Source organism: Ixodes scapularis, unplaced genomic scaffold (assembly GCF_016920785.2).
Source record: "Ixodes scapularis isolate PalLabHiFi unplaced genomic scaffold, ASM1692078v2 PGA_scaffold1__304_contigs__length_218370807, whole genome shotgun sequence".
NCBI lineage: Eukaryota > Metazoa > Arthropoda > Arachnida > Ixodida > Ixodidae > Ixodes > Ixodes scapularis.
In genome coordinates, this window is record NW_024609846.1 from 212188671 (window position 1) to 212215299 (window position 26629).

The window sequence follows — 26629 nt, forward strand, 5'->3', positions numbered from 1 at the left end:
ACAGCCAGACGTGGGCGGGCGAACCCGCATGGCTCGGGGTCCGTGGAGACGCCACTCTCCAAACACCTGCTTTCACAGGTGCCCCCTGCGGGGAACGTTTACCGACTCGCCCAGCTTGCTATAGCTTCATTTAAACCGAAGTAAGAAAAAAAAGTGTTCCGATAAGCCAAACATTTTTATCATTAAATACATAAGAGACCAACCAGAGTTGTCTACATAGTTTCGTTTATGCATATTTTTCGTTTAACCAAGCTTTGTTTAATGGGAGTTCACTGTACGAGAACGAGTGTGTCAGCAAGAGCCACGTAAATACCTGAGCACACTCGGAGCGGACGTGCGCGTTTGAGCGAAGTACTTCAGGACGGATCTTTTACAATTACCACTCGATGCTGACATCACACTTGGCAAAGAAAGGTGGGACCGGCACTGCGTAGCTCCCACAAACTGTTATAGCTCGACAGTGACGTACAGTCGTCAGAATAAAAATGGCATACTAATAACAAAGTGTACCACATACCGTGTTGCGAAGGTAGTCCATAAGGCGTTTATTTGAGCTCCATATCACACAAAACAAAAAGATAGAATTGATGAGAGTCCCTTTTTGACAACAGCTTTCGTCACCGCTGCCTCGGAAAACAAGAAGATGACAAGGGGAAGAGATTGACCTCTTAATCTAAAATTGAGGTCAGTGATCAAACTATAATACGGGAAGGATCCACAAGGGTCGCGCGGGCGCGTATTCCATTCAGCAAGCCAGCCGGTAGTGGGCAGACGGTCTTGGCCAAAGACCGTCGGAGCAGTGCAGGCGCGTCAGAGCAACGCTGCGTCGAGTCAGGGTGCCTGTTAGGCCTAAATTCAGCCGAGCTCACTCGGTCGATGCCATCGATTGTGTTGTAGCTTTTCCCGGGTGTTTGTGGATACAGCGTTCGTGTCCGTCGTGGCCGGTTTCGAGTACTTCCTTCTTTTTTCTTGCTGCTTGAAATTGGGACCAGCGAGAAGAGCACGTAGAAAAATAAATGTCCATTGGTTGTCGCAACCAAATGCGACGTTGTCGGTCATGTTGATTTGAACGTAGAAAGACGGCTCCGGAGCTGTTGTCGTACGCATATTTTTGGTGCAAGATTGTTTCGTGAATCTGGCCTCTGTTCTTTAGCGCATGGCACTGCAACAATAACATGCTGCAATCGCCGCCTCCCCCCACCCCAACACTGGACACAACAACCTGCAACAGGCTCTCCACAAAACGTAAAAAAAATACATCTAAATATTTTTGCTTGCTTTTATGTTTCCGGCAGTGACGTCACGGATGTCACTGCCCGTATCGACCTCCGAAAAAGGCGTCCCCGGCCCCGCGGCCCGGCTCTCGTCGGAATCAAGTCAGGGAAGCGCATCCCCTGACGGCGCCCAACTCTTTGGAAGCACCGTCCCAAGTTATCTATAAACATAAAAGAAAGAAAAACTCCGTTCCTCCTTTCCCTTTTATTGAACAGGTCGGGATACACGCTCCTCCGTAGCTTTGGCTGTACTGTGGTTGACTTGGTCTACTTGGTCGTCGCGACGCACACAATGCACGTGTTTGCCAGACACTGCATTTACGAATCGCGTGCGCTTCGAGGCAGCGTCTTTGGTGTCGTGTTCTGCGTTGCGAAGGCAGCACAGCCCGTCTGCCGCATGTACAGTAGGTGCGTGTAACCTGCTTCACTGCCGATGGCGCCGCCAAAGCCCGCGCGGAAGTGCTTCACCCTGGAACAGAAAGCTAAGCTGATCCGAGAACTGGAGAAAGGTGGTGAGGTGGTTGATTAAAGAAGTTGGAAATTGCGAGAGAAATCAACATCCCGGCATCGAAGCTGTCGACGGCTTTTCCCGCGACACCGAGATCTGCGGCGACCTTTACAGAACCGTGCACAAGATCGTCGGTGCAACTTCTGAAGACAACTTCGACTCGTTTGCGCTTGTGGATGTGGACATCTCGGTTGTCGCTTCCGTCACAGATGCCGAGATTGTGGACCTCGTGTGTGGCAAGGGCGAAGACGAAGAGCCGTTGGATGAGAAACCCGGAGAGGTACCCACGACTGGAGAAACGCAAAACATGCTTCGTCTTCTTCGCAAAAAGGTGGAGCGCGGCAGCAGCAATGACAGCCTCATGCGGTGCTTGAGGCAGTTGGAGGAGGCTTTTTTAATGCTTGACAAAAACGCCCGGCAAACTGATGTCCTGTCTTTTTTCATGTCTCAGTAACCCTGGATAATCAGCAAGGTTTGTTTAATTGAATAGATATTTGTAAAAGCCTTCCACACTGTTCCTGTGTACTTTCAAGGTTACTGTTACTCTTTTTATGGCTCTCGCGTTTTTATCAAATTACCGCTTTTATCAAATTTTTTTGCCGTCCCGTTGACTTAGTTATAACAAGGGATCACTGTACTCGACTAGGCAGCATATAAACAATGCAACTGGTAACAGAGCTATGATACAGTACAGACCACTAGCAACGTAACCGCTTACAGTGCAGGAGAGGGTATAACGCGGCTTTTTTCAACCACCGGTTCGCCTCCCATACGACAAAAGCTTGTTAATTCGAATTGCACGGGGATGCAAAGAGAATTTGAATTAAACAAAGTTCAAACTAACGAAAAACGAAAAAAAAAAAGAAAAAAAAGGCGGCTTCTGCACAGGAAACGCTCAGAACGGCAGACCTTTATTATCCAAAGTAATTAGGGATGCCGCGAACTTTTTTCGAATCGAAGTTTCGATTATCGAATCAAGCGGTTCGAAAGGTTCGAAAGATTTCGATTTTTCGAATTGTCTACATCGTAAAATTCGACGGAAGCCGAATTTTCGAACTTGTTGAGCTAAGAAGTTCGACGCTTTTCGAACCGTCGAACTTATTACGCTAAAAAATTCGATCTTTATCGAACTTTCGAACTTATTGCGCTCCAAAGTTCGATGCTTGTCGAACTTCCGAACTTGACTGACCAAAAAATTCGATGAATTTCGAACTCTCAAACTTATTTATCAAGAGAATTCGAAAAGTTTCGAACTTTCGAATCCTGAAAAGTCAGAATTTTGACGAACTTCGAACTTTTAGGGTAAAAGTTCGACGTTCGTCGAACTTCGAAAGACCAGCGGACGGCTTCATTTGAATTCAAATAGTGAGGTACATTCGCAGTTTTTTTTTTTTTTTTTTCTCGAACTTTTACACGCGGTGCTGCGTTCCTTACGAAAGACAATGGCGATTGTTTCAATGTTCTGGCATGCTTAGTTTTAAAGAAATTAATTTCCGAAGGGGCGAGGAAGGACGACGGGTTTTTGATGATTATCGTTTGTGCCAGATTTGAAGCGCGCTGTAGCCGAAGCTATTTGTGGTAGAGATGTCATACTTTTTTAAGAATGATCTATGTATAGCCTAGGTAAGTGCCATCTTAAGATGTGATTATTGTTATTCAACGTGAGTTTCGAAGAAATGTACAAACATGTATTTACATGCAATTATGCCCTAAACTTGATATTTATTTTCGTATAAGTTGTTTGAGGTATCGCATTTAAATTAACACCACAGACAGTACATATCATTGCCATCTGCAGAATACAAAATAATGTATTTATTGTTTTTCACGTTAGGGAATAAATTAACTCATGGCAGGAGATTTCTAATAGTGTTCAAGTTCAGCACGTCATTAAAAGAAAACTTTTCTCTTTTTTTTCGCTTCACGATCCTGGGACGTGTTTCTTTTAGCCTGTACACAATTTGGTAAAAGAAGCTTGTTTCGAAGTTCTGAACTTCTGAATACGCAAGAATACAACACTTCCGGCGAATTCTTTATAGTTTTTTTTTTTCCAACTTTTTATTCTCGCTTTTTTTTTTTTTTTTTTTTTTTTTTTTATTGGCACAGGTATTTAGGTCGAAAAGACATAGCTTTGAACTTCCGAACCACTAAGCATGTGACGCTTACACCCCGTTTTTCCTCTTCCGACGCCACTTATATGGTAGAACGCTCCTCGACCTCGAGTTGTGTCGGCTTTTTGCGAGGCGATTCCTCTGTCCCAGAAAATAAACCTCCAGGACAATTACAAACTTAACTTACTATATGCCAGCGTCACTCGGGCGGCGTTCTATCAGATTACTACCAGCGTGCAAGGGGTGGCGAGGTAGTTTGCCAGGTCACTTCAAGGTTTTTCTGAGCCTCAATCTTCTGCTCGTCCCTGGCCATTTCGAACTGGATGAGTCTCGTGAAACAGTGTGTTCGTGTGATCACTACTGCGTGATGCAGGTTAAAGACCCCCCCCCCCCCCCGCCCCGCCCCGAGCTGGCGGTCACAATTACTGGTCCATGGTCACACGTCACTCTGCACTGGCAAATATTCCAGCACATCCGGGACACTCGTCGTCTCATTTAATTGCCTGACCAACTTCGAAGAATCTAGATATCACACCCTAACTTTTCTAAACTTGATTTTGTGAAAACCAGTGAGTCGTGAAAACGTTATTTGAAACAAACTGTGGAGGAACTTGAAAACCGGACTTCGAACTTTGAAAAATTGGACTAGAAAAGAATTTAAAAATCTTCGAAGTTTTTTTGTTTTTTTTTTTCGAATTTAGCATTAAAAGAGAATCGAAACCTTCGAACTTTTCGAACTTTATGCAGAAAGAAATTCGAAATCTTCGATTTGTTCGAACTTCATGTCTATAAAAATTCGAAGCGTTCGAAGTTTTCGAATTTTATTTCCAAAGAATTTCGAAATCTTCGAACTTATCGAACCTGAAGTAAAAAAATATTCGAAATATTCGAATCCGAAATTCTAAAAACCGTGAAAGCTTCGAACTTTTCGAATTCGAAACTCCACTGTGATCGAAAGTTGCGAATTTTTCGAATTCGAACCTTGGTCGGTACGAAAATATCGAAATTTTTCGAAATCGAACCTCAGTTCGCTTCGCAAATATCGAAACCTTTCGAAATCGAACTTGGGGTGGTTCGCGACATCCCTAAAAGTAATCAGTGATCATCATCTGCTTCTTTTCTTGGAAAGTTATGGTCGTTAGCTTATTTTCAAGGGAACGCACCAAGCGCAAGGCATCTTCTTTGCCCTCTTCAAAGCTGAAGAAAAGACGTGCCACGTTCAATGCATCCATGACCTCCGGCGCGGATGGTCGAATCGGAGTTTCTTCCACCCCCACTTCTTCCTCCTCGTCATAGACATCGTTCTCCGCTTCCGCGACGGGTTCGCCAACTACTTGAGCAATGATGTCTACGTCTGTCATAGCGCTACAGATCACCGTGCTACTGTCTGCATCGACGTAATCGGCAAAACTCACGTCCTGCAGCAGATCACGCATGCCCTCAAAAACAACTTCACACTCTCCGGTGTCGCCGCCAGCCGCCTCCGTACCCAAGACACTAAAACCACAGTGACAGAAACAGTTCGCAATCGTCGCGGCGGTGACTTGGTCCCATGCGCGAACCAGCATGTGCATGGCACTGAGGAACGTCACGTTATAAGTCTGGTTCCCTTTGACCGCGCAAAGAACCATTCGTTCCAGCATGTGGCGTCTGTAGAAGGACTTGATGTTCTTGATCACACCCTGGTCCATCGGCTGGAGTGCTGCAGTTGTGTTTGGTGGAAGAAACACGAGTTTAATCGCCTTTAGCTCCACGTCGACCTTGTGCGCTGAGCAGTTGTCTACGATAAGCAGAACCTGTCGGTTGCTCAATTCGAACTTTCTGTCCAGCTCCTTAAGCCACTTCTTAAAGAACTCGCCAGTCATCCACGCCTTTCTGTTGGCTTCGTGGTCCGTGTGCGAATGTTCTTGAAGCATTGAGGCTTCATCGACTTTCCTATTACGAGCAGGGGAAGCTTCTCCGTTCCAGTCATGTTTGCCGCGATCAAGACGATGACATGCTCTTTACTTCGTTTCCCTCCTGCGCAGTTGTCTCCTTTGTACGTGATCGTTTTGTCCGGCAAGAGTTTTAAAAATAGAGCGGTCTCATCGACGTTGAAGATGTCCCGCGGCGTGTAGATCTCCAGGTAGCCCTGCAGGGATCCATTTCGCCACATTGCGCAAGTTTCCATGCTCACGTATTTACCTTCACCAGACACGATACGGAAGAAGAAGTCGTGCCTCTGACGGAAGCGATGGAACCATCCCTCAGACGCGGCGAAGTCGTGGTGTTTCAAATGTAGTGCGAACTCGGCTACCGTCGCCATGATGATGGGGCCGCTGAGAGGAAGATCTTGGCTTCTCATCTCTTTAACCCATGTGATGAGTGCCTTCTCCAAATCCGGGTGTTTGGCAGAGCGAAGTCTTTTTCTGCCATGGGCAAAAACTTCAGCTTCATAGGCGTCCTCGATTGTTTTCCTGTTGCGGAGATATGTTACGACATACTCCTCGGGATCTCGTGCTTCCTGGCAATCTCCACCTTGCGCGCTTTTCCTGCGTCTACTTCACGCAAAATCTCCACTTTCTCTCTCAGCGTTTTGGCGTGATACTTTCCTCGGGCCAGTATACCCGATGATGACATCGCGTTCTCAAAGCGCGTAGCACGTAGCTCGGTCGTACGGCCAGTACGGCCAACACCATCAGCTAAGTCACCAGCACAAATGGATCGGCGATCGCGCAACGGCTCAAACACAGTAGGACCGGATCAACGAGGCACGGAAACAGAACCGCAGGACTGGTAATGCGGAGAACAAAGGGACGTGAAGGGCTTCGAAAAGCGCGAAAGAAACCACTCTGAGCGCCCCTATTGGTCTCTCGAACGCCTAACGATGTTCCAAATATTCATGTTCGCATTCCAATCGGCCCGCAGTGGATACCGGTGACGCACTCGCATTTCCTGCAACACGCCTGCCGCATTTAGGAACGCGCAGCAACGCGGCTCCCGCCGTGCCGCCTGTCGCTTGACCGGAAAAGCTGCACGTATGGCGGCACGCGGTTTGAATTATGGGTGCCGGAAACGATTCGAGCGTGAATTAACGGGTTGTTTTACACATGTACCTCTACGCAGCGTGACCGAACCATGGTGACTGGTTCGAATTATCCAAAAGTTTGAATTAATGAGTTGTGAATTAACGAGCTTTCAAGGTACATACCGCTCAAAAAATGCAGGCGCGCGCAGGAAAATATTGTTTATAGTGCGGTTTCTGGAACAGCCCACCGACCCCGCCGGCCGACCGGCACAGCGAGCACGCTTCCCTGTTGCTCAAAGAAGCGAGGAGAAGCGAAGAGAGAGGCGGTACGTTCACACACATGCGTCCGTAGCGACCACAACGACTGGAACCGAAACGACCGTTGAAAGGGCCTGCAACCGTCAGTTGCCATAGCGATGGAGGGACGCACGCACGTGCCATTCACGACGCAAGGAGTTGGAGCGAGCCCAGCTTTCCCCGCTGTGTTGGAAAAACCGAAACAACCGCAACGACAGACCAATCACAGGTCGAGGAGAACTGGTCGCCCACGTTGCATGCCGGTCGCAGGCTGGCTTCTTCTATCTGCAAACATGGCGTAGGTGGTGACCGTCGACGTGGACGGCGTGGTGGAAGCTCATGGTTCCGCGTAAAAGCGCTATCCTTGTCTGTGAATTTTCGTCGTGTGTCGCTATGATAACCCAGCACATACTAGAAGGGAAGATCCACCTACTCGTGCGGCGATGTCGTGGCGGCACTCTCAAGACAGCAGAAATGCCTGTGTCGTCGTGTTTGTTTACTTCGACTACAGTGGTGATTTCTAAGCATTTGCGTCCTCGAACATCGCCCGGATTTCTTACTTGGAGCATTTCATGCGTGTGCTCAAGTTCAAGGTATTACTTGCGCATACCATATAAAGGATGCGAATTCTCACGCATTTTCATCACCGGAGAAAAGTGATTAGTGTTAGCAATCCTGAACGCTCGCAACGTCTATCTGATCACGAAATCATATTTCTATGTTGCTATATCGCTGCTAAGATTACAACGTCTTTTATAATCGTAGAAAAGGTGTGTAGCGAGATTTGTACTATTGGCAAAGTCGTGTATTAGAGTCGTAATCGTCCAAGACAGCATACTGCATCTCTTTCTTTTCTTTATTTCATCCACTGTATCCTGCAAGCCTGTCATGAGAAAAAAATAATAATAAAGCTTTAGGTTATAGAAAACTGTCTGTCTATATTCTGTTACGGCATTGAGTGGCAGTTCGTCCCCTTTTTAGAGGCACCGCTGGAACAGCTGACGGCGGCATAGAAGCAAGCGGTCGCCGTGCTGACGACCCGCTGCGCTTGTTGCAGTGGTTGCAGGTGTGTGTACATGCGGTGCAGAGAGGTCATTCCAGTCGCTCCGGTTGCAATGGACGCAGTCATAGATAACGCGCTCGTTGCAGATGTCTGAACCAGCCTGAGCTCCTTCATTGATGAGGTATTCAACTGCCTTAGCATCGTCGAAGACCAGGTCATCCGCAACGCCGTTAAAAAGCTGTGCCAGGCTCTTTCTTAGTTTCTTTCAAAATGTGTGACACACTTGAGAGAGAAGTGTACTAGTCTGGTGAAATAAGGACTTTCCTCAGACTAAGCTTTATTTTTCGTCTAACATAAAATACATTGTTTTACAGAGGTAAGTTGTCTCATGGCATGTAATTTGGCCTGAAAAATTGATGTTTTGGTTATAGCGCGGTACCGCTTATAGTGCGGATTTTCGCGACTCCCGTGACATACCTTATATGCGGTCTACACTGTACCTTGACTAGTAATAACCTGTCAACTGTACATGAAAGCAGACAAAAGGTGCAACTGACAATACAAATTGACAAAATTATGAGTACAAAACTGCACATGTCTAGAATAATAGCATGTAAAAATGCAACCTCTAGTGGTAGTGACCTTTGTTAAGAAAATAACTGAAATTACTCTTGACTAGCCAGCAAGTTACATATCAGCTGCAAATACAATTACTATTGCAAAACACATGCAAGAAAAATAATTGTTCCACTCATGTTCAGTATATAAGCGCTCCCTTTTCGCATGACAACTGCTCCTGCTGCAGAAAATACCCTTTCTCCTTCAGCAGAAAACCAAAACTGCTCCTTTGTCGTGAGCTAATACATCCTTGCTTGCAGAATTAACGTGCACTTTTTTTTCGCCAAAATCGGTAGCCAAAATTACATGCATGTAACAATAAAAACCAAAAACCAAGGCTAACCGTTCGTTTACATTTGCCATTTTAGTAACTGTATGACCAGATCACGTGAATTCTCTCGCGTCTACAGATTTGAGTCAAACGTCGCTTGTGCCTGCCATTAAGATAAAAATATAAAACAAATTCCCCTAGGAAACTTTGTTTAAACGAAAGGCCAACACACTGGCGGGAAAAGATAACGGAGTACCACTGCGTGTCCTCATAATCAGCAACCCGACGAGCTCACAAAGTTGTTTTGGAATACAACCCCCCCAGAAGCGATGGTCGTGCAGTTGTACAAGCGCGGGAAGCGCGGCACCTAAAATGCTCAAGACATAAGCAGGGATTACCTCTGTGGACAGCGAAGAACCATCGTCGAACTTCGACAACAGCGACTAGTGTACGGTATTTATTTTTGTGTTCGCGTGCGTTTCATAAAATCTGTTCTAAGGGGTATGCGTTCAACTTTGATTATTTTACCTCAGCGGTAAAATATCAGCAGCAATTTACTTTTTGAATACCTGGGAGCTAAATCTTCCTGTGCAATAGATTTGGGGGCGCGTTAGATAGTGCAGACACAGCAGTTGGACATACAACATAACCGGCAAAGGTTTACAGAAAATTGGCTACAATACCCGCAATTTCAGACGACTTAACATGGCTTTTAATTTACGAATATGCAATTCTCGAATCGAATTGAATAAGAGAAATATTCGATTCAATTCATATTCGAAATCTCGAATATTCACACATCCTTACCAATGAGTAAAAATATCCTAACCTAAACCCTACCGTAGAATACCGCGCATCCACCCATTCCACATTAAGCGCCCATATCCCAATTTTTAAGATGTGAAAAAATATGCACAGTACATTTATATGTAAAATTGATGACCGGACAAGCGGCAATTCCCCATTTTTTCGCGATTATCTCTAAATTTTGAGTGGGCACTTGCCCGGTATTTTACGGTGTTATTATTGTTAGCTGAATTCATAAGGATCTTTTTATGAGGGACTTAAAATGTGACTTCAGCAAATGGTGGCATTGTTTGCATAAGAAGCTATGTGTTAAAACATTTAACATTTTTTATTGCCTGTCAAATAAATGTAGGACGTTAAAGAAAAAGCAATTTCAAGGAATGATATACAGCAGGGGTGGCCAAGCTGCAGCACTTTGCTTGTTAAAGTGTGGCTTGCAACTCCTTCCCCTCCCCTCCCTCCCGGTCACACGAGCACTTCCCCCAAAAGATAAATGGAACTAAATCGAAAGCCAGGTTGCAGTTTAATAGTCTTGTGCTACTGCTACTTTACGTACAGTAGAACTGCTTTTGACTCGGATGGATTGAAAGTAGATTGAGTTTCGTTTATTGCTCCGGTTTATTACTTCTTTAAAGTTTTTGCAGCTGCAGAAATCTTCTTAAACTGTCTCCAGAAACTTCTCTATTCTGTTCTTTTTTTTTCCTTTCACAGGTGCCTCCCGTGGTTGGCGGAGCTTGTGGCGGAGTGTTTGGCAAGCAGCCAATACTTATTGACCCTGGCATGCTTCACTTTACAAGGCTGAGTCAGTTCCAATAAAAATGCAATTCTGCACTAAAAAAAAAGGCTCAAGGTACACCTAAGCACTTCTTACGAGTTGTGAATGCGAAAGCATGAATGTCGTTCTTGCGCGCGTTCTCGTGAAGTGGCCGTGCCGCGCTCAGGAGTCTGCTAGAGTGAGCTCTCTCTGGGAGGCCCCACCAGCCAAACGCTTCCTTTTCCCGGCACGCTCTGGCGCGGCCACGCAGCGCCATGGGGAGCCTCTCCCTGAAAGTGACGCCCCTCGGCCAATGGGAGCCTTGTTCCTTGAAATATGATGCTCGCCAGCCAGTGGGATTCTATCAGATTTCGACTTCACACAAAGAGGGCAATGAATTTGCCGTTTGGCTCGGTTTTTTTCTGCGGCTTCAAAGCTGGGAGTCTTCAGATCGCGGCTTCCCTTTGCTCCATTGGGAGTGGGGAGTTCAGCTGTTGTTTGGAGCAGCAGCGTCGGCTTGCTCCACGGAACAATTAATGCCTTCGCATTAAAAGGCAATGAATGTTCAAAGGCAAGCCCCTCACTCACTCACCGCAAGCAGAGATGCACACAGGGTTGGAGCCGGCCACGAATGCGATGAATGGCTCGGCTTGCTGCTGCTGCGGCGATGGCGAAATGCCCGACGCAGCCGCTGCGGCAGCCGCGGCGGCTGCGGCGGCGTTTGCGGTCACCACTCTGGCTGTGACGGCCGTGGCGAGTCCGCTGACGCGCGCCTTGTGCTTGGCCCCCTGCAGGTGGGCGTTGAGCTGTTGCTCCGAGGTGACGCTCGCGTTGCAGGGCTCGCACATAAACACGCGGGGACCCGAAGGGCCCCCCGCCGAGGCGCCCTTGCGGACCTGGCTGGCCTTGATCGCCATGCCTGGCGGTGGCCTGCGAAAAAAACGCCCGGCTTAGGTCTCGTTCGCACGGGCAGTGCCACGCCCCGTCCTGGCGCCAGCACCGTCAGTGCCTCATCGAAATCGGGATGGTACAAAGTTTGAACCACCGGCGACTGAGCTGCGCTTTGTCGCCGGTGGAAGGTGCTGTGGAAGGTGGCGACACAGACGGATGGACGCTGGTGGCTGTGCCCCCTATATTGGGCGGTCACTTGTGCCACTTAGCCCAGAAATCTTTCCGCAGCTTCCTTTTAAATTCTGCGTCAAACTTTTGTAGCCCAATAGACTGTGTAACTGGTATAACCCGTTAATTTCGTGCGCAATTTCACACTTCCCTAGACTGCCAATTTTGTAACCCCCATCTTTGTGACTACTATGTGGCGGTGCCGATCATCAAATGTAGCGGACGATCGGCGTCGATGGGCGCCGCCACAACCGTTTTGTTTCTTGGAGCTTACATTTGGGTCGCAATAACGATCTTGCATGTTTGAAAACCTTTTAGTCTCTACCTTCCGAAACAAAAACGACAAGACCCATGGCGAGCACGTTTCACATCAATTGTTCGTAATGCCACATTTCTTCCCCGTTGATCGATAACCCTGTTTTCTTGCTTGGGTTGTTCTTCATTAAAATCACATTTACGCCTATCGCAGTGGTTCTCAAAGGGGGTTCCGCGAAGGCATTTTAGGGGTCCGCGAAGCCCAGCCTCATCAGTCAAGCCCGGCGATAAAAAATGTATTTTCTTAGAATAAAAAAAAACATTCCAATTTTCGGGGGATTTTTCTCATGTGTATGTCAATAGGAGAACTCTACTTCACACTAGCACTTAGTTGTATCCATTTATTAAATTTTTATTATAATTAACCTGTACTCTCCTTCCTCCCACCACGAACAGGGTCCGCCATCGTCCCCGCCGATCCACAAGGAGTCCGCGAAACATCAGTGGCTGAGAACCAATGGTCTATCGCAAAGGAGCCAATGTGGTCCTACCATGTCAAGGAGCAGGTTAGCAGTAAATCCAATTTTTTGTATGCCTATTGTTCGAGAGCTGTAAACATCAAACAATGCGTGCAATGTCCCACTCATCCCGTCGTCCCAAAAGCTTTGTTGCCTTCCTTGTTGGGGCATGTTAGTCAATCCCCCCTCTTAACTTTTGAGAATCAACCAGATTGAGTGAAAGTTTCCTATTTTGGGATTGGTCTTCCCCCGTTGGGACTGGACTCCCTAGCCCCACCCCTCCGTCTGCCGTCAGTGCAACGTAGAAAATCGTCTTTCGGCGCACTTTGACTCTGCCGGAGCAATGGGGGACCCAAACCGGTCCAAAAACACTTTCGCCGGGACAGAGGAAACAACGGCTGCGTGAACGAGGCCTTAGACGTACCGCTGAACGCAACGGAGGTGCGACAGCACTCGACAGGTGGCTTAATGGCGACACCCGCTACTGAAATGATACGCGACGTGACACAATAGGAGGGTATATCGAATGAGCAAAGGGTTTCTTTATTCATACACCTCTTCTTTTGGGGCACCACATCACATTCGCTGAAAGGACTTCGCACATACAATCCGACCATGAACGAAGCAACGGCTGCACTCCGCCGCCGACAATCTCTCTCGTGGCCTCGCTGTCGTGCGACCACTGACACGAGTTAGCAAGGCTCGTGTGGATAACCACGAAAAGCCATTGCTTGAGAGACAGATGGACAACATTTGCTGCGACGCAAAGGCAACCAGCTGTTGCATTTTATCTATCCCCCTTTAGCCGTCTTCTCTACTACTTATATATCACGATTCCTTTGCCCACTAGCTGCCCCCTCCCTGTCTTCGTTTTCGAGCTTTTCGCGAGCCGGGACATTGCACCGACTCAACAAACGTTGTTTGCCCGATGGATGTCTCCGAATGGCCACGCCTGTGCCGTCGTCGGCAAGTCCACTGCACTTGAGAAGCTAGAAGTCAACTGAATTCTGAATTGTCCGGTGGCAGCCGATGGAGCTAGTGGAAATCATGGTCTCATCTAAAGGACAGCCCATAGGCAGATCTCACCAAGCAAACTGCGCAGGCGCACGCATTCTGGAAGTGGTGCCGCCACCGTGCTACTTACAGTAATTGCCTTCCGGCTGCATAGGCCTGCGTTGCGCATACATCGTTGTACATAATCGTTTAGGATGCCCTGGTGCCGGCTTGGATCTTCCTGTCATGTGGGTACTTCATAAGATTGTGTTGTTTGTGATGCCTTAGTTAGTCACCAAGTGCAGAAAAGCAGCTGCAGTCATCTTAACGTCTTAGAATCGCTTTGCCGTCCACTGCCACGTAAAAGGGACACTAACACCCCTCAAATTTTTTTTTAAATTTTTTGCCAGGCGATTTATTATGGCGTCGGAATACTACCCAATTAATATTTTGCTACAGAGTCATGTATCTTTTTAAAAAAGCCAAAAAACGCAACTGCTCGAAACTGAAACTCCTCAGCAGAGCTCTTCTCCGACAGTGTTGCGAAAAAATGGCGGTCGTCTCCTCTCTGCTCTCTTCTTTCTCTCTCACTCCTTCGACGCTCTCCTCTCCTTCATTTCCTTTTCTCCTCTCCGGCGCCTTCGTCGCCACACCCACTGGCCAAACTCTCCCAATATACGGCTCTGAAGTGACCGACGACCGAAGCGGCAAAATCACGACACGCGGTGCTATTGTTCCCGAGCGCGCTGATAGCAAGAGTGACAGTCACGTTTCATGCCTCAACGTGGGGTGGCCGGCAGAAAGCAGCCCATCCTAAAGCTCGCATTTTAACAGCTATCTTATCCCTCAATTTCTCGCCGGCCATCCCCATGTTGAAACATGCAATGTGACTGGCACTCTCGCTATCGGCGCGCTTGGGAAAAATAGCGCCGGGTGTTGCGAGTTTGCAGCTCCAATCACCGGTCCGTTGTGCTACTCGTTTTCCGTTGCAGCTGTACCAGGCCAAGAATTTAGCGACGAAACTGGAAATACGGAGCGCCTTGAAGGACGGCGTCTCTCGACAACAGGCGATGGGAAGTTACGACGTCAGAAGAAGCACTTTGGCCACGTATGTGAAAATTGAGGGCGAGATCCTACAGGCTTTCGAGAGCGATAAGTTCAACGCGAAAAAAAAGCGGCTGTGGAAGGTAGTGTACCCAAAAGTAGAAGAGGCCTTGCTGCGCTAAATCATCAGCGCACGGGATGCGTAGCTCTGACAGTGCGAGTGCGGCGGGGCACTCGACCGCGCTAAGGAAAGTTACCGTCTCCGGCCAAATGTCGTCCAGAAAGCAGGCGGCAATAAGATTTCTTTTCAAAATAAAGGTATGTCACAGGGAAACGTTTTTGCGCAGTTTTTCTTGTCCTTTCGGTATTTCAACATCCGGATAATTCGGACATTTTTGCCAGTCCCATGAGATCCGAATTAACGAGGTTTTACTCTACACCATAATAGACCACAAGGTGAGTGAGGTTCTTTTGCTGCCTTTTTGGTGGTAAATGTAGCACTTTTAAATTGCATTATGCAATGTTTTCAGGTTTTGTTCGAAAAAAAAAACAAAAAAAAAACAAACTGCTTTCGAAAAAGTTGGTTTCATTTCAAGTGATGCATATCGAGACTCTAAGCTTTTCTTTTTTTAGTGATTGACCTGACTTTTTAAAGCACAGCTGTGCTCGAAACTTGTCTTCGCAATAACAATTACATCGAGCAAAGAGTGCACTAAAAACTGCTAGCGCAAAGCAGCGCGGAGGTCCCGATTGACATAGACCACTACTGAGCGAGTGCTCAGGGAGATTCCACAGCACACGGAACACATTGGCACACTGTACTACCATATTTACACGATTGTAAGTCGCCCCCCCCCCCCCCCCCCCCCCCCCACAATGCACATCAGCAAAAAAATGAAAAATCTTTAGATGTGCATTTTACTGCGGGCACGGGAGAACGGCAAAGTACCTGTTTCGAAAGCCGAGCTTCCAAACACGCGATCGATGCCTTCTGGCGTGCTTTGGCTGCGCATGCACTCGCAAGGTGCATGATATGGCCAGGCGTTATCGAAACTGCAAGTTTACGCTGGAGGCGGGACAACTGAAGCTGCTCACTCTCGTTCTCACTCCGTTGGGGACTAGACTACGACTCGTCCACACAGGTGATGTCAGTCTCGTCGTCATCACTGCTACGTTCTCGAAGCACGTCGTCCGCGTCGTCCAACAAAATCTCGCACTTCGCAAATGACAGGATCAACCGCATCTTCCGCGCTTGCTCGGCGATCGCGTTGGACGTCACGGGTAGAGACTGATTGCACACTTTTGCGGCGTACGTTGCAAGCCTGACTTCCAACTCTGGAACCAGACTTTGGCCACTGCAGGCTCCAATCCACTGATCTACAATAGAGATCAGTGGGAGCATCACCCTCTCCGACGGGTCGAACTTGCGTCCAACAGTGCACTTGTCTCCGACGGGTCGAACTTGTGTCCAACAGCGCAGTTGTTAGTTGCTTCTGAGTGAAGAATGGCCATAAACGAGCACCGAAAACCTAAACTGCCCGATCACGCGTGTCAATACAAAAAAATGTAGTTAGCACTCTAGCACTATCTCGTCACTCGATCAAACGATGTGCGACCGTGAATCGTGCGAAAAACTGCGAAGAGAAGACGCGGGTAGAGCCACGAGGCTGTTCCAACGGCCTCCGAACTAGCTCTTACAAGAAGTGCCGCCACCCCCCGGGGGTCAAGTGCGCCGTGTGCTGTTCACCCCCATATATTCAAGTTAATTTGCGAACTTGTTTGCGCAAACAAAAAAATAATTAATTTGTAAAATGAGCCCATAGAATAGTGCAATGCTAGAGTAGAGGTACAGCCAGCTGAACTCGTAACAGGCCGGGGTGTTCATGATATCGCGATTGTTTCATTTTTGCCGGTGGTGGAATGCTTTGGTTCGATTATAAGTCAACATTTCCACTTCAGATTTTCAAAAATTGAAAAAAGGGTCGACCTACATTCGTGTAAATATGGTATGTCTCATGTCATGTAATCTTACACTCTTTAGCTAACATGCAATGGAGTGGACATAAATTATGAAGCAAAGTGCGAAAGAAATAAAAAAACACTCTTTTTCCTGTCTGGCTCTGTTTAAATTTTTTAGCCAATTTGGTCGGAGCCTGCTTTCCTTCGGTAAGACAAAATCCTATGCCGTAAGTAAACACTCAATTAAAAGTCTCGTGCTAACCCGACAAATTTCTCAACGCCGAGCATACAATGCGCACTTATGGTAGAATGCTCCACAGAGCAGTGGCGTCGCACAACTCCCGGTGAGATCCGTCCATTCCAATTGCGAAGAGCTTGTTAGAACAAAAAAAGTGCTGCAGCGAGTTGTAGAGATTAAGCAGCAGCAAAACGGGAGCAGAACCCACAGCCCATTAATGACGAGACGTATCGTCAGAAAGTTGCGGCGACAACACGGGGAGAAGAACTGTCAGGTTCCCCTGGCAACGGCCACCACTCCTTGGCCCAAGAGCCGCTAAACGAGCTACGCGTAAAGTGTGGTCACTCCATTCCCCAACAGTCTTGTGGGTGCGAACATCTCGTTGCCTACTGTAGAGTGGGAGCAATAGACCTTTCGCGAAATTACCCAAGCATCAAAGAGAATGTTGCAACCGCAGGTACACGCACAGCACGCAGTTGCCTTCCCCCTACGAGATCTGAAGTAAATAGCCGAAATAAAGTGTTTCTAGAACGCACGTGCAAAGTGCCAGTTCTTTTAGATTTTTTTCTTTCGAACAGTTACAGCTGCAGAATGCAGAGCGTGTACTTACGTTCCTGGCATTCGCTTCGATGCTTGGGTAATTGGGCAAAAAGCCTATTTGTACAGCCACGAATCAAAGCCCCACTTCCCGAGCTTCAGATGCGGTGTAAGGAAGCTCGGGTGATATCGCTTTGCTATGTCGCGGTCTGTTTAAACATCATATCTGGAGGACAAAAAAGCGTTTCTCGTGATTTGGAATGAAGCTTCGAGATAACAACCAGCAATAAAAAACGTTCAGCCTTTCCACTCCCGTGAAGAAGGAAGACCAGCGGAGCTGTACTCAATACACTGCCGCAACGCGCACGCGCCCGATTCCCGCTTTTTCTTGTTCGACACGCCGCCGATCGTGGATACGTCTCCGGTGAACCACAGTTGGTCGTACACGACGCACGTGACGCCAAACGGGTTCTCCAAGAACCCCCTCCCGGAACCTCGCTGTCGCACCCAGGAACTGTTCAGCCGGCGTGGAGTGCAGTCGTCGCCGGGCCTCGCGCGCTTTGCGTTGGCTCCGTGGCAAGATCGTCGTCCGTGGTGTTGGCCCGGCGGCGCCCTTTACATCGCTGGTTCTGTTCTAGGCAATGGCTTTCCAGGCGAGCGATGTGCTCTTTGGCAAGGGAATCTGAAGCACTGGACGCAGTGGAAGTCGAGGCGACAGCGACTTTGCAGCGGTTGCGGACCCATTCGCGCTGCTGTGTATGTCGCCGCTCCTTCCGCAGCCCGTCTCCTTTCCCCGAAAGGGCGCGTGGCCGACCCATCGTGAGTCCGAACCGAAACTGATAAGAGCGTAGGAGCGCAGGAAACAGCGCACAAAACAGACGAGGACGCACAAACAAGCGTGACGAGTGCTGCGCTCATTACGTGTGCTTCTTCTTTGTCGTCGTCTGTTTTTCGCGCTGTTTCCTACGATGAATTCCCACCAACGCACCCAACTATCAATTCTTCTATGATAGTTAAAAAAATTGCCGCCATCTGGGAGCGACGGCAGAAACAAGACTGGTTGTGTGCTTGCTGCCGTCGCTTATAGATGGCGGCAGCTGTCCAGGTAGGTTTGTGTCGACATACTGGACACGATCCTGGGGAACCTAGCCCTTAACAGCACCGCTGCAAAACATAAAACGGCTCAGAGGTCGTAACTCTGAAGTGTAGCCTCGTCAGAAGACCTAAATGGTCCCGTTCAGCGCGGTTCAACGGGGGACTAGCCGAGGATGAGGGAGCAAGCACGTACTGCCTCTGCCAGCGGCCGGTGGCGGGGTTGTAGAAGCCCTTGGGCAGGGGGGGCTGCCCTCTGAGACGCCTCTGGTGGTTGCGCCCTTCGTAGTGCTGCTTGGCCTGGATCTCCGAGGTGAAGGCCACGTCACACAGCTTGCAGAACTTCTCCAGGGTGTCAGTCGCCGACCGCTTGCCATCCTGCGTGCAACGACGCCAGAGGGATTGGACGCCAAGATCTCGGCCCGCAAACGCGAGGACGACTTGAAGGAACGAACAAAAGCAAGCACCTGTCCGTCAGTTTTGTCTCTTCCAGAGCCGTTAAAATTGCTCGGATACAAATAACTGAGTTATACACTAACTGGAGCTGCAATAATCAAGTTACAAAGGCAACTACCCCCTTAAAGGCCGCCGTACAAACGGGCCGTTCTGCAGGGAAGAACCTTCTCTCCCAAAGTTGCGGGACGGGGAGGGAACAGGCCAGCGAAGGATGAAAAGAGTGTCGACAGAACGGGATTTGCCTCAGGGCGAGCTATCCTCTCGAGAGGGAGGTGGGGACGGAGCAAAGCTGCCGTTGGGGTTCCGGCAACCAGGTGGAAGAAAGATAAGCTTGTCAAGCGGCGACCTTGGATGCAGGGAACGGGCACGTCAGAGAATTTGAAAGTAGCCTTCCCGGTTGTGGTCTCGTGCTGCTTGATGAGCTGGACGACCCAGTGCGGTCTACTGGCTTTAAAAGGTGATTCGGATGAGCTGTTGTTGTTGTTGAGTGTTATTACACACGGGAACAGGGGATGCCTGCACGTATGATTCGGATGAGAAAAACTGGCTTTGCTCCAAAAGTCTAAAATGAATCGGGTGAAGAAAACTAATTTTGCTCCAAGAGTCTAAAAGCATTCTGGAACGTGAATTCTGGCCATAAATAAAGTAAACACAGGTATGAAAAACTACGGGGCGCCTAAGCTTTCTCCTATGATGTGAGAATGCATGAGCTTACCCTTGGCCGAATTATGTTGGTGCAACGTATAGCACGCTAGGTTCACGATCAAGAGGGCCTAGCGTCGAAATCGGCAAAAAAAAAATGGTTTTTACTCGTTTTTTTGTTTGGTCGCGTGGACAGTTTTTTTTTTTTGGTCACGTGACCAAACTTCTTTTCTTATTTTTCCTTTTTTCTGTCTTTTTTTTGTTTTCGGTTTACGCTCCCTTTTGCAAAAACACTTTGCACCTATTTCGTGTTACTTTGGCTTTAGCCAAATCATTTTTTTTCTTATGGCAGGGTATTCTGCCGTACGTGTCTTATGTTACTATTACCAACCCTGGCTTGCAATTCGCATAACAATTTTGTCCGGCAACGAGTTTGGGAATGACAAGGCTAACTTTGTGTTATAATTTTTTTTAGGTCTAAGCACAATCTTGACCTCGTTGTCCATCGGTCTCTATGATAGGCTTTTCAAGTATCCTTTGGGAAAGTAGACGACAGGCATTTTTAGAGAGTACCTGTGTCAACCAAAGTGGACATTGCTGAAGCGCCTCTAGTGTGATTTTGGCCGTAAATAACTGGAGGCCCCCGGCAAACCCAACCAATGTAGAAAAGTATCTACCTTTCTGGTTTCATACAGAGCTATGAAAGCCAGAAAAGACGAACCCTAGCTGAGTCAAACAACCGGTTTGCAAACGCAATCGTGTTGATAATAGCGCCAAGGAGATTGTATGACTTTTTCTGGTGGTGTGCAGAGAGTGAAGCCACGGAGGTAATGCTTTTGCCTATAGTCACCTCGCGAATGGATCCGTATTGGCTGCAGAGATCCATTTAACTTTGTTTTATTACCGTGATTATATTTTGATTTTTGTGTTCCTAATTTCACAGACAGAAATCGCTTTTCTCGCGTGACGTCACGGCGGGGAAACAGGAATCAATCAGTGTACCGAAATTGTAGCGACGCTTGTGCTCGTTCTATAGCGCCTCTAAAAACCGTGCGATCACGGCTGTGCAACGTCAACATTGCATAGACTGCCGTTAATTGTAGTCGTATTGCATCGTAAGGGAACGACTATGACTGGGTAAACAGGAATAGGGGGAATGGGTGCGTGTGATTTGTTGAAGTTCGATTCAACAAATCGAGCTTCACAAAATCTGATAGTATTGAATTCACTCAACCAGCTATATGAGTTTTCAGATGGAGTATATAACGGTATACACCTTCCAAGTATGCGATTCGTGTTCTGCCAGTGGTACCTCAGCTAGACTCAAATGCAAAACCCGCATTGAAAAGAAAAGAAAAAAAAAAAAAAAGGTTTACGGTGATTTGAGTTGCTCCCGCGCCGAATTATGTTTCACGTAAGCATAATCTTGGGTTCGATGCACGACGAGAGGTTTTCATTCATAAAAATATTTTGATTACGATGATTATCAGCGCTAAAAATTTGAAAGCCAAGCAATGAAGACAACGGTGTTCTTATAAATATTATGTACATTTTATTTTGCTCTGTTTGAATACGCTGCTGTCGTTGTGTCCTTGCTTTTTTGGTCAATCAGGTAATGGGCAAGGTTTCAGGGGCTGAAAAAAAAAAAAAAAAGGTAACGTTATTAAATACACAGCGTGCAAGTGCACCAAAATAGTTTTTCGCGCACAAGAACTTTTTTGCTAGGAATTGGGGAAAAAAGTAAGTACAAGAAAGGGGAACGCCAATCAACGGGCAACATAAAGGACGCGCAAAGAGCACGCAGTGACGAAGCAGAAAAGCACACGGTAGCACTGGTTGAAATGAGGGGTAAACAACAGTATGTCAGCGCATTTGAGGGGCCCTTTCCACTTGCAGGTGTAGCGTGGCGCGCATGTGCAGTTGGTGAGACGTTGACCGGAGCGGAAAATGAACTCCCTAATGGAATTGAAGATAAACTCGTGACCACATTTGAAATTTATTTTTAGGGGCATTACTTCTAGCTGCTACGCTGCATCAAGTTTTCGCTCACGATTTCTGACCTAAAACATTTAGAGCAAGGTATACCTTGATTTCAGGAGCCATTTTCAGGGATGGACTCGTCCGTTTCTTGGCTAGACTCCTTCAAGGCTGCAGTTTCAAGGAGCAGGTGGCGGATCTTGTGCGTGAAACTAAAATAAAAATAATTTATTAGGCGCTTGTACTATCGGTACAATTCACTGGTCTTGTACATGGAGGTTTTATATCAAATAATATTAAAGCTTATTACTTGAAACACTGATTGCAAACAGAAACAGACCTGATAAGAAACAAAACTAGGTCTCTCTCATATTGAAATAATCAACTATTCAGTAGCTTGATTGAGGCCTTAGGTTGTAATAATTTTGTTGGCCGAGATAACTCCGAAGACCGCAGTGATTGGCTCTCCCTAGTGTTCTGCCGGGAAATGGACGCATGGAGTATTTTTAGGCGCATACAGGTGCTCATTTATAAAATACATGCACGAGGCAAGCCAACCAGTTACAATTACCACAGGACCTATGAAAGTCATTAAATCAATAGTTCCATTTGAGGGGCACTTCATTTGCTTAGGGTATCACCGAGTATATGCTACCTCTCTTATATACGTGCTAACATTTTTTGTATTTTTTCATATATTAAATAGAGCTTTCCTCCCGTAACACTCCAGCAATGTTCACCAACAATAGTTCTGCGAGAGTTAGTCGCGAGATGATGGTCATACCTAAACGTCTTTTTCGTGTACTTCTTCTTCCCCCCCTGTCGATCAGGATGACAGGCGTCCTCGACAAGTACGTCGACGTATACTGCCGACCGACATGCTCATTCCAATCCAGGCCTGCGAGACCCTGTCTGAGGTTGTAGGAGCGGTCCATATAATGAACTCGCTTGTCTATGTAGATCGACATGGTGTTGTTGAAGGACTCCACGTGGTAGGTGTCTTTTGCTTGGATGTAGTCCCCAGCATTCTTGAAGACTGTTGTCGATCTCAAAAAAGAAGAGAGGAGATTCTCTGCGACTGGATCTTGGATCAACAGCGTACTCGGAACATGCCCCGCCGTCTTACAGGGAGAGTCCTCCACGCAGTTGGAATGGCGTCCACAAAAGTGGTCAACGCAGTTCAGCAGCGTCGTCCTCAGTTTGGTGGCGCTACCATCGCACGTTGCCATAGCAAAATATACATGGTTCCTCACCAACTTGCACTTGTCCGAAAGCTCAGGGTGCCACGTCTTACCTTCACTTTTTTTGGGGCCAAACGCTATCGTTTTCATTCCTTTGAGCGTTCCTTTGGCGGCGTGCCATCTGTCGTTGGAGTTCGTTGTCCCATTACGCTCTCTGATAATCTTGTTGACCGTCGTGTTTCTGTCGTGTGAGTGGTCAGTAACTGAAATGTTTCTTTCATCAAAGTACTTGTAGAGCTTTCGCGTTCCAACGGCTTCGTGTTTTTGTGATGATGGCTCCTCTTTTTTGGTAATATGTACAATTCCCACCACCTTGTAGGTCTTTTGCCCTAGGGCAATAACGTCAGTATGAAACAAATTTTTTCTGCAGGCGTGCCTGGCATCTGTTTCGATGCTCAGCGATGTCGTCGAGGATTCTGGCTGATCTGTTAATCTCGCTTCCTCTTGCTGAGATGCTGTCAATGACTCCATTACTGAAATCTCCACCGCAGCACCAATCTTACAGTGAGCTTGTCGAGTGTTCGACGTGAATAAGGGACTCCACTGAACAAGCAAAACTTTTCAATTTGAGTTCCCAGCATTCCGCTGCACACGAAGGCAACTGCCACAGAGCAGTCCACAACTCGCAAATCTCCAACACTGGAGCTCGTATCTAAAACTAAAGTATGTTCATGGCATCTCAATTCTAGGCGAGCTGCGAATCCCCTTGGTGTCACCTTGACGATTACGACATCTTCTGGACACCTCCGAGCGTGATCTTGGACAGCGTTGACCATCTTGGATAGTGCTGACGAGTCGCAGAGTAAAAGTGATGGTTCCTCGCTGGCCCTCTCTGCCACTAGTGAAGCAGCCTTGTTCACTCGTTGGTTCTCATCATCAGCCAGCATCTGTACTGCTTTTGTGATGACACCAGCTAACGGTTCATCCTTGTGTGCATGCTTCGCCTTTTTCAGCAAGTCATCAAAGTTGCTCATTTCTTCTTCGGAGGAAAATGTCAGGTTTATAGTTCTGCGGAAACTTTTTCTGGTGCAGGTATACTCCTTCTCTCTTCCATCGCTCAAACGTTTTTTTGAAACGAACGAAGAATAGGCTGATGCTTCATCCATCTCTGCTACCGCTGGTAAGACGCTGCTGTCAGAAAGAATGGCATATATACGTAAAAGCACCCAACGAAATATTGCAACGGCTACTACAAATAACCATGAGTTGGACCAGACATTTCATCGAACGCCGTTTCATCGAAGCCGTTTCTCAAAATTTTTCGAAACGCCGTTTTATTGAATGTCTTTTCATCGAAGTCGTTTCAATGAACGCCTTTTCATCGAATACATTAGAGATCAGTGTTGTGCAGCTCCCTTTTCGCAATTGCGTGAGGCGGTACACTGTTCACTGTAAGTTAAATGAAGTCACAACCAAATTTTTTTTAAATTTTATTTTAATCACTTGAATACCGAAATTAAAAAAAGGGATGTCTCATTTTACTTTCATCGCGGACTGACTAATACAGTGTAGACCGCATATAACGTATGTCGCGGGAGTCGCGAAAATCCGCACTATAAGCGGTACCGCGCTATAACCAAAACATCAATTTTTCAGGCCAAAATAAATGCCATGAGACAACTTACATTTGTAAAAGAATTTATTTTATGTTAGATTAAAAAGAAAGCTTAGTTTAAGGAAAGTCTTTATTTCACCAGACTAGTACAGTTCTGTCTCAAGTGTGTCACACGTTTTGAAAGAAATGAGCGGCTTTTGCCTGGCACAGCCTTTTAACGGCGTCGCGGGTTGCGGACGGTCGTTGCAAGTGTTCAGGATTGGTAACCCTAACCCTAATCACCTTTCTCCGGAGATGAAAACGCGTGAAAATTCGCATTCCTCATACGGTACGCGCCAGTAATACCTTGAACTTGAGCACACGCATGAAATGCTCCAAATAAGAAATCAGGGCGATGTTCGACGACACAAATGCTTAGAAATCACCACTGTAGTCAAAGTAAACAAACACGACGACAGGGGCGTTTCTGCCGTCTTGAGAGCGCCGCCACGACATCGCCGCACGAGTAGGTGAATCTTCCTTTCTAGTACATGCTGGGTTATCATAGCGACACACAACAAAATTTCACAGTCAAGGATAGCGCTTTTACGCGGAACGATGAGATGAACGCCATCTACGACGACGATCACAATCGACGCCATGTTTGCGGATAGAAGCAGCCGGCCCGCGACCGGCATGCAACGCGTGCGAAAACTTCTTGACCTGCGATTGGTCTGTCGTTGCGGTTTGTTTCCAACGCAGCGGAGGGACGCACGCACGTGTCGTTCACGTGCGTGCGTCCCTCCGTCGCTATGGCAACTGAAGCCTCTCTCTTCGCTTCTCCCCGCTCCTTCGAGCAACCTCCTTGCCCCGCGAGTGCCGCTTGCTGCTCGCGCCGTCAGCGCCGTTATCTAGTGTCGCACAGGGAAGCGTGCTCGCTGCTCCGGTCGTCGGCGCGATTGGCGGGCTGTGCCAGAAACCGCATTATTGGGCAGGAGATCGAACTATAGGGGGCGCTCTGACCCGTTTGTTTTCCCCACGCTTGGTGTTTACTCAACACAAGGCCTGTGCACATGCCGACAGGCCTTATGGGCATGGCCATGTCATCTTCCACAATAGAGCGCGGGGCGCAATTTAATGTAAAAAAATACTAACAATCGACGAAGCGACGTTAAGTGCCGGATCTATCCTCACAGAATGCGAGCTTGACCCACTTCGGCTTTTGTGCTGAGCTGGGATCGTGCATGCTGCATTGTTCATGCAGGCCGTAGTGGAAACAAAACAGCCCCTCCTCCCCCTCGCCGGAGAACACAAACTCCAGCCGAACGCTGACGTCGCGTTCGGTTATGTCGGCCGAACGCTGCGTCATTGTATTTGTTGTCCCCATCCGTGTAGTAGTAAAGTTAACCGCTTGGGGCGTCACTGTCTGTCCTCCTCCCCAATAACCGGTATTTCCCTTCGCGCGCCTGCATTTTAAGCGGTATGTAATTACATGGAGTTCTATGGGAGGCGAACCGGTGGTTTAAAAAAACCGCGTTATACCCGGTCCTGCACTATAAGCGGTTACGTTGTAAGTGGTCTATACTGTATTTGTTCAATGAAACGTGCATTTTCTCTATAAAACGGCGTTCGATGAAATGTCCGGGAACCGACTACAAAATACCCAAAACAATGTATAATTCACTAATAGCATCAAACGAAACTTTTGGGCAATAACTTCAAAATACGAGACGTACCTTGCGTGGCTGAGGAGAACTTCTTTGTTTCACATTATTTGCAAATTGTAACAAACGTCAATAATTCTAGTAATCAATCTCTGGGGCATATCCGCAGGAGAAAAAAAAAGGTAGTGAGCTAGTAACGGACAGGGAGGTCTTGCAGGACCATATGATAGGACCTACACAAAACCTGCCGTGCTTCGAAAAATGCTAGTCCAACCAATACCTAAAAGCTCGTTCAAGGCGGACGTAGCGTTGCGCATCTGGCAAAGCGCACTGAATTGCTGCCCGCGGCGTCTTCTTTTTCTTTTTTCTTCTTTTTTTCTTTTTCGAGCAGCGAAATAATTTTTAGTCAAGCAGCAGACCCCCCTTCGGCGGGTTAAGCCGGATTAACCAGAGGCGTCTCCTAATCCATTCTCCGTGTTGGTCCCTCGGGGGAAAGCGGTAAACAGGTGGCGGAGGGCGGCGGAGGGAGGAAAGGAGGTCAGGAGAGAAGGAAACACGAGAAAGTGGAAAGCGCGAACAGTACGGCGGCCTTTAAGAATAGTTCAAACATTTTTGTTCAAACGTAACCAACTGCATTTAAGGCTGCTTCTGGCTGCTTACAACGAGAGGGTTGGCATGAAAACCGAGGTTCATGCAATGTGACACAGCAG

At 47.4% G+C, this 26629-nt stretch overlaps 1 protein-coding gene and 1 pseudogene across 1 annotated transcript in view; both read right to left on the reverse strand.

Annotated features, from left to right (window-relative positions):
* The window catches only part of LOC8053205 (zinc finger protein 385B), a 50792-nt gene that overhangs the window by 15126 nt on the left and 9037 nt on the right, over positions 1-26629 (reverse strand). The window contains exons 3-4 of the mRNA XM_040223290.2: positions 18602-18783; positions 11239-11580 (exon numbers count right to left, since the gene is read on the reverse strand). Coding sequence (XP_040079224.1) covers positions 11239-11580; positions 18602-18783 — 524 coding nt within the window. The remainder of the gene's footprint in view (positions 1-11238; positions 11581-18601; positions 18784-26629) is intronic.
* On the reverse strand, positions 21042-22709 carry LOC120850708 (annotated as a pseudogene).